The sequence below is a fragment of the Geospiza fortis genome, unplaced genomic scaffold (assembly GCF_000277835.1).
Source record: "Geospiza fortis unplaced genomic scaffold, GeoFor_1.0 scaffold130, whole genome shotgun sequence".
Classification (NCBI taxonomy): Eukaryota; Metazoa; Chordata; class Aves; order Passeriformes; family Thraupidae; genus Geospiza; species Geospiza fortis.
Window position 1 is genome coordinate 18250708 of NW_005054300.1, and position 8944 is coordinate 18259651.

Sequence of the window (8944 nt, forward strand, 5' to 3'; positions counted from 1 at the left end):
GAAAGAGTGCTGGAGAATGTCACTGTTCTCCTTGCTGCTGCTGCTGGCATCACGGGCTGCCCAGCGTGGGCATGATGACAGACGCTGGCCTCAGTAATTATCCAGACCCTTCTACATGCAAGCAGTGAGGCTAGTACAATATCCTGCAGCAGCAAGGAAGCCTGCCTGCCTTCTCCATGAAGAAATACTTCCTGTGTCTTCTCAAGTCTCCAATCTTCCATTACATTCCTATAGTATTTGATGGCATCGGATGAGATAGGCACAAGGGAACACTTTATTATAAAATTATTTTAAAATTACTAATGCTGAGCTTCACATTTCCTGTTATGGGCTAAGTGATGATCTTAAGGGCAAAATTACTTGTCCAGTAGTATTTTTAGAACAAGCTCTGTTCTAGGGTTGTATATATATATTCACATACGTAAATTGATGACCAGTAATTTTAGAACAGGGTATATGAGATATCCACACCCTCCTGGCCTGGCAGGAAGGAATAGCGCAGGGGCTGGGGAGTGTGTGCAGAGTCGCATTTCTGACCTGCCCCACACTCTGCAATTGGACTCAGTTTCTTCAAACACTGTTTATTGCATCACCCTGTTCATTCTACTTGCTGCCTCATCTGTGTCCTTAAACACATTCCCAAAACACAAGAATATAATGTTTGTAACAGCAGCTGTATATCCAGTGTGGTACAATGCTGAGTAGCAATACAGCATTTGTCTAAGTAAAACACACAAAAGGGAAGTACAGTTTGCTGTTTCCTAAAAGCTTTCTTCATATTTTATGGAAGACTGATTCCTCCAAACTCAGGTCAGCTTCAGGACACAAAGCACAAACAACTGCTTGTTTCTGCCTGAGGCCCAAGGGCCTGACAGCTGTTTCCAGTGGTTTTGTTCAGGGCATGGAGACCCCCTTTCCTCTTCCCACAGGAAGCAGGCTGCAGTGGAGCACAGCTGCCTCCATGATGGTGTTTGCATGGCTGTTTGCTGCCTTCTGGTCCGTGATGCCCTTGCTGGGGTGGGGAGAATACGACTACGAACCCCTCCGAACCTGCTGCACCCTGGACTACAGCAAAGGGGACAGGTGAGGGCCAGGGCCAGCTCCCACAGGAGCAGAGTGGAGGCTGCCATCCCCTAGGATGGCCTTGGTGGCACACAAAGCTCCCAGCTGTGCCCAGCACTGTTCCTGGGGCAGATGTCCTTCCCCGGCAGCTGGGACAAGGCACCACCCCAGGCTGCCTGGACTCACATGGTGGCACACAGAACAGCTAAACTCAGATTCCTCTGTGGGACAGCTTGGTGCTCAGCTTTCTGCCATTCCCCCACTCATCTATACGCTGCATCCTCTCTGGGTTTAGGGCTTGAAACTCTTTCAGAATAGTTTCATAATATTTTCATAATAGTTTCAGAATATTTTCATAAAGCTTTTGGCTTTATGCAGGCCAACACAGATGTCTGAGTAGTGGTGTTTGGGTTTAGAATACAAACACCTGTTGTGATTTTCTACAAGACTATCCATCCCACACACAATAGCATGGCACAGCTTAACTGGCCTCCAGCAAATGCTGCACCTGAAGCATGTTGACAAAAGTGGTTTTAGCAATTTTTGAATTACAATTTGGTAAATACTTACAGCAAGTTTACATAAATGCACTAGACTTGAATTAACACCCTCTTTTTTTCTTCCTTCCTCACCTTTCCCAGAAACTATGTCACATTCCTTTTTGCTCTGTCCACTTTCAATTTCATGATCCCAGGCTTCATCATGCTGACAGCCTATCAGTCCATACACCAAAAGTTCAGGAAAACTGGGAACTTTAAGGTAAGAAAGCTCCCTGAACCCCTGCAATCACCGTGACAAAATAGTGCTGCATTCAATAGAGACAAAGTCCTTGAAAAAAAACCAATTCTTTCACAAAGACTTTGACTCAGCTCCTTCTGTCCTAACTCCCCAATGCTACTTGAGTAGGAGGGTAGTGCAACACAAAATGGAGCCATTCAGAAAGTTCATGGAAACACCATCCTTGGAAATGTGAGCATTTTACCAGATGGCCACATTTGCCCCAACCTAGTGCTGTAAACAGTTCCCCATCAAAGAGGAAGTTGCACCAGTGATCCCGAAGATTTCCCTCCGTCAACACTGGTCCAACTCTCCTCAAAAAAACCCCACAGAGTATACAGAATATTTGGCAATAGCATATCAATTTTTAGCCAGGGAAATATATCTCAGGAAGGATTGTTATTTCCTACTTTGCTACAGGCCTTTGGCTTATGGCTGAGGAAGTCAGACAGAAGTACAGCTCTGCAAGGAAACATGCAGGCACCCCATGGGGGGAGAAGGGCCTTCCCATACACATTGTGTTAACACTTGGCTGAGGAAAGTCAGAAATCTTTATGAACTGGAAACAAAGGAATTGCTCCAGTGTGGCAGGTTTATGGGAATCTAATGTGGTGATTATATAAGTTGTTTACTGAGGTGCAGGCTGTACAGTCTGGGGCACTATGCATGGCTGGTGGGCACAGCCCAACCCCTGCACTCAGTAAAGACAGTCAGATCTCAAGAGAAATGTTATATTGGCAGTCAGGCACACTTGTTTGGAGCTGACTGGAATAAATACTTGTGCCTTCTATATATTTCTTGAACAAATCTCAGTGTTCATTATTATGTCTATTACTTTTTTCCAGTGAGTTTGTATGCACTAACACGTGATTTCTTTGTCATGATTCTCTGTAGCAGTGTGGACAAGTTACAATGCAGAAAATTTAAGGATGAAATTATCACTTCTTTAGTCATTAATATTTATAAGATACTTGGGAACAGCTGGTTAATGCCATGGATAGGCCCTAGCATAAAGGACAGAGAAATGCTCCTACCACCACACAGCTACTGCATCTGTACCAGCATAGCAGTGGCTTCACACAGTTCGTCTGCAAGACCATCTAGGAAGCCAGCAAAATATAATTCCTTTTAATCTGCTTTTAAATTTTCACTTAAATTTTCACTTAATTTTCAATTGCTTCAATTTTACTTAAATTGTCAATTGCTCTCTCCCCTCAGGAGGAGTTACTGGCCATGGCTTCTATATCTAGCACACACAGATTTATCTGATCTACCACGAGGTGTTTTGCCATGTCTGTCACTCCCCACCCACGCCCAGGATCAGAGCTTTGGTGCTGCTGCACTGTTCTGTCCCATGTCCTGTTGGCTGATCCTCTCCTGCTACTGAACACAAACCACAATGCCACAGGACCTCTCCCATCCATTTGTTGCAGCATGTGATTGTGAAACACAAACCTATTGCTCTTGTTTTCCAGTTTAACACTGGTTTGCCACTGAAGACACTGGTCATTTGCTGGGGTCCCTACTGCCTCCTGTGCTCCTACGCAGCAGTGGAAAATGTGATGTTCATCCCACCAAAATACCGCATGGTACGTGGGTGCCCCCAGACCCCAAAGTGACATTTCATCCCTCCCCTCTCTTTGTCTCTCTTGAACATTGCCAATTTACTTACTACTGGGTTTACTGGTAAAAACATATATAAGAAGTAGTCCTTTTCCTCAAAGCATTCTGTTCATCTACCATTTTTAGTGAAAACAGGCAAGCATAGTGATATAAAAGGCATTGCATTACTGCTCTGATCAAGCAAAAATTTAGGAAGTCTGGGGTATTTTTCTTCAGCAGTTAGTTAGGGGTGTGTAACCTGTACTGAACCTGTATTGTTTTGTGCCATGTAGGAGCTTTTTGTGTCCTTCTCAGAGTGAGGTACTAGCTCAGAATTTTCAGTTTTAAAGAGACTCATTGTCTCATTCATATTTCTAATACTTCTCTCTCCTCAGGGAAGCTGTAATTGATCACTCCTAAGGCTCTGCTGCCTCCTTTTTCCCCGTTTCTTCTATGAGTCTTGGCTCCAAAGCCCCCGCTGGGACTCAGTAATATCACATCAAACCTTTCAACTTTCATTCCATGCCCCAAAATCAGCCCAGTTTCAGGTCACCAAATGCATACTGTATTCAGTATCCCACATGAAATGTGTTACCAACATCAGCCTGTTTATCCATCCAAAGGTGTCCATGGCACACCTTTCACTCCTCCTGAGCGTTTGTATTCACTCTCAACTCAATTATCCCTGTTTCAGGCAATGCCAACCTAAAATCTTTCTCCTGGAAACTGTAATTTCCTGAGTAGGACTTCCCACCAGCCAAATTGGTTTTACTTCTCGCCTGTCTGGGAGTAGCAAGCTAATGCTATTGGAGACAGGCTTTTTTTTGGTAAAGGGAAACTAAACATAGGCTGACATCAGCCCACTGGAAAACACTTCTCAGTGTTTTCCTAGTAATAAATATTGTGTCTCATGACAGATTCCTGCTCTTGTTGCCAAGACTGTGCCAACGGTGGATGCCTTTGTATATGCCCTGGGAAATGAGAACTACAGAGGAGGAATATGGCAGTTCCTCACAGGACAGAAGATTGAGAAAACAGAGGTTGATAACAAAACTAAATAACCCATTATGGTATTAAACAAAATTACTGCAGGTACATCACTGAAAGCAAAATTCAAGAGAAAACCGAATGCATTCTCTGATATGTATGTGCAAAGGTGGTTCCACATTGGAAAGGCTATGCATTGGCTGCAAACAATGAAGTATGGAAAGAAAGCCCTCCAGACAACTGTCCAAACCATCATGAGCTGCTTGTCAAACAAGCTGCCTTAAACCTGTGTCGATTGTCATCAGTCTCATTTTATATGTCACTGTGAATAAACTATGTGCTGGAAAGCATTTTTTTTCTCCTGATAAAAGCTAACATAAAAGCTCAGCAAATTAACTGAAGCAGGATATTCATTTACCCACTGAGGCCTCATCAGATCAATCTGTGCAGGTTGTCCATATGGTAATGTCTGGATTACTAGAAGATTAAACCAGTATCCAGTATTGACCACATGTCTGTATAAATAGCTTGTTCATCTGAACAACTCATTTTCAGTGCACCCAAAACAGGCATTTCCAAATTTCCATCATGAATCTGACATCCTAGTTCCATAAAAGCATTTTAGTGAGCATGTTTCCCCAGTAAGGAACATTGGCTTGGCTCCTATTCAAATGAGTTACTGCATGACATTCAGCTTTGTCACACACTAAACTGCATCGGATTTTGCAGCTGCTGCTTAGCAGGACAATCAAAAGCTTATAGTCCCTCATAAAAAACATTCATCTTTTTGTTGAATATTGAGCAAAAACTAAAGGGAGGTATGAGTCAGATTCTGTTCAAAAATGTCATAAGAATAAAAATTAACTTCACATCTTCCATTAAATTCCCTTATGTTATACATAAGAGAGCAATTCCTGAATCAGCAGTGATTAAAGAGTCTGAGCAATTAAAAAGTCACTTTCATAATTATCACAATTTAAATGTATTTTAAACTCTCAGAAATGTCCATTTTAAACATTTGTATTTGCTCATGTTGCTCATATTGCCTATGGGATGAAAAACTGTCAGTTGATATTGCCTGTTATTACAAGATGTGTCTCAGAATTGCCCATTTGTAAAAAAATATGTGCACGACACAGATTAGGAGAGATTTTGTGCACAAAAAAACAAACTTAATTGATACTTACAGGGATCATATGGTTCATTTCCAAGCACTGACAGTGAAAGGGTTTTTGAAACTAACCAAAGAAAAAGCTGATCCATCCTTTTGATGCCTTCCAACATACTAAAAGGGAAAGCAGTTGTTTATGAGATACAAAAGGGTAAATGGTACAATCCTGCAAGCTAAACAATCAGTGGATAGAAGGAAAATTCCTCTCATGTCTAGAGATGGGGAATAAATGTCATTTTGTCAGCAGTTAACCAGCAGGATCCCATTCAGAGATGTGCTTTGGGACTTCATGAGGTTCAATCTGGTCACAAACTACCTGACAGAGCACTGAATAATGCCATGACAAAATTATGCAGAATAATAACATCTAATGCTGACAGCTAAGACTTACATCTTAGGTACATATAATATAAAGTGAGAAGATGACAAAATGTTTGCACTGATAAGTGCAAAATAATGTGTCTGGGCGCAAAACTATCTCTCAGTATGTATCTACAGTGACAGGCTCTGAATGTGCAATTATCTCTTTATCAGGAAAGAGGCATGGGTAGGTCTTGCAATCACCAGCTCCACTGTCAGCAGGGTCACAAAGACAAATCCCAGCAGAATGCTAAAAAAGCACTGAAAAAGGAATAGGTAACAAAACAGGACACAGCCACACCACTTGAAAACCATTTATTCAGTGAACAGGGTGCATGGTTTGGGTATTCCAACTCAGAGAGGATAAACTAGAAAAGGGCCACAGAGATGATCAAACACAGGGAGAAGCTTGAACACCGTAGGGAGGAAATGAAGGCAAGAGTTGGCTCGGAAGAGGTGGTTGGTGAGGAGAACAGACAGCCTTATTGAACCAGGGATACAGGGCATGAGAGATGGAATGATTGTTTGCTGCTCCCAGTAGCAGAAGAATGATAGGGCAAACAGTAAAATTCATTTGAGATGCGCATTTTCTGAAGTTCATGGTTTGAGGTATGGTCTTCATGTCTGCCTACTGAAACACATTATGGCTTACATAAAAAGACTGTAATAACCTAATAAATAACAGCTAAAGACATTTGGTTGGGGACTGAGTCCCTTTGGCTTAAAGGAAACACATCAGGAACTCAGACTTTGGCTCTTAGTCCATTTGCAGATTGACTTTTGACTTGCTCTACAAACTTTTTAATGTGGGAGTAGAAAGCAGCAGAGCTGTTTCTTTGTTGGACAGCTACAAATCTAAATATGCCTCTGCTTCGGTTTGTGCATGCTTTTTCGTATTGATTACTGAGAAGTAGTGATGGGTAAAGCTGAATATCATGACTTAGCATATAATTGGTAAATGGTATTCAAGCCTTGAGACAAATGGGGCCTCTGTCCTGAGCAGCAACCAAAGCTGTCTTCTAGAGCTCCACTGAAGAAATGCAAGGTAACAAAGTCACTGAAACCTTCCAGATGGTGTAAAACTTACAGATGGACTGTGAAGAACACAGGGTATGTTCATATGGCCCAGCATAGTGCTATAAGCCTGGGACTAAGCAGAGGCAGCAGAGTGCATTACAGTGAGATGAGAACAGCCTGTCCCACCCAAGAGAGAGAGACACTCACTTCAGATGGCTTCCTGTGCACTGTTTCTCCCACTGGGTCAGAAATCCCTCCTGGTTTCACTCTGCACCTCTAAACCTAAAGATGTACACAAAACCTGAGTCATTTCTCCTGTCATTTATCTCCCCCCTAAATATCTTCAACAAATTCTTCTCAGCCACTCAGGCCCATAGCTGTCCCAGCCTGAGGGATCCTTCATACAAATTACAAAAAGCTCCTGAGTGAAGAGAGCATTTGAACAAATTAAACAAAGCATTTGAACAAACTCTTCAAACTCTAGTTTATAGCCTTGGCTGCTGACTTCCTGCCAAAGAAGGGAGGAATTGAGGTTGCTCATGGCTCATTTATTGCATTATGGATATTTTCTCTCCACAAAATAAGTTGAAACAAAAAGATACGTGGAAATAAACATGAGAGTTTCCAGGGACTGGTCACCAAGATCTAGCAGTACCTGATAACTGGTCTCTCTTCTGGCTGTGACTAGTTCTCACCATGGGTTTATCCACATCAAGAAGTGGCTGATGACCACTAACAATGGCCTAAACAAGTATGCTCTGCTTCAGGAAAATGTCAGAAAGCAAACAGCAGTGCATCAAGAAGCCCAACACATACTTCCAGTTAATTACACAGTTTACCCTTAGCACAGTCACCCTTCACCACAATGTGCTGGCCCAGTGCTCCATGGCACTGCTGGTTGTCCAGGTCTTGCCAATGGATATCTCTTACCATCCTGATAAGACCTGTCACAACAAGGTGTTATCTTGAGTAGTTTAGGCTGAAGCATACAAAATCCCATCATGTTTTTGCACTCTGGAGAGTCACAGATGGCTAGAAACAGGATTTTCATTACCCTAACCAAAGTACAGGCCAGGGGGTTATACAGGGGATGCAAGACACTCCGGTACACATAGTATTCCACCTATTCCCTAAAGCAAACTGCATAAGAACAAGAAAATGGAGACTTACCTTAAGCCAGTACAGCCAATATGAACAGCAGTGATTAATACCTGTCCTGCCACTAAAGATGAGAGTGACTACAAGAACTGTGTGCCCACTGTTAAAAATAATTAAATGACACCTCAGGTTATGTCACATTAGCCACTGCAACCCTTTGTTGGGGAGATTTTGAACACAGAACCAAAATAGAAGTGGAAGGTGGGCCTCTCCTTAGGCTTCAGTTACTTGATTCAGCATCCAACTCCTCTTAATGCCCGGTGATCTGCAGCATTATATCCAATATCACTTAAACACCCTTCCATCCCTCTCACAGGCAAACTAATTCTGCTCAGAGTGAGCCTCTGACACAATGATGAAAAACAGACTTTCAAAGAAAAATCAGAAGGCAATTTTTTCTCCTTTTCACTAGATACAAAGTGTAATTTCTTCAGGTTTTCTTTCAGCAGACATAAAAGCCTCACACCTCAAATAGCATTTCACTCAGTTCTATTTTCAACGTTATTAAACACCCACAACTCCAAATGAAGTTAGTGTGTCCTCAATAGTGCTGCAAATCCAGATCTGGCTGACAGCTTTCCTGCACTGCCCACACTTACAAACACCCTAGAGTTCAATAAAAGGAGTCAGGCTTTTCTGCAGTGCACATTCCTCATGTGCCTCACACACATTGTGATGTGTTTTTCCCAGCACCTGCAGTACAGCTGATGGGAGCATTACACAACAATTCAGCGAGAGGGTCAGAGGAGGAATCTACACTGTTCCCAGTCTATCATCATGCCTCTTGGAACTGCATTACTGTAAAACAGG

General features: G+C 42.4%; 1 protein-coding gene across 1 annotated transcript in view; it reads left to right on the plus strand.

Annotated features, from left to right (window-relative positions):
• Positions 1-4778, plus strand: part of RGR (retinal G protein coupled receptor) — a 12205-nt gene extending 7427 nt beyond the window's left edge. Inside the window, exons 4-7 of the mRNA XM_005417289.2 lie at positions 930-1083; positions 1704-1821; positions 3315-3428; positions 4359-4778. Of these exons, the coding sequence (XP_005417346.1) occupies positions 930-1083; positions 1704-1821; positions 3315-3428; positions 4359-4502 (530 nt within the window). The 3' untranslated portion in view covers positions 4503-4778. The remainder of the gene's footprint in view (positions 1-929; positions 1084-1703; positions 1822-3314; positions 3429-4358) is intronic.
• Positions 4779-8944: the final 4166 nt, after the last annotated feature.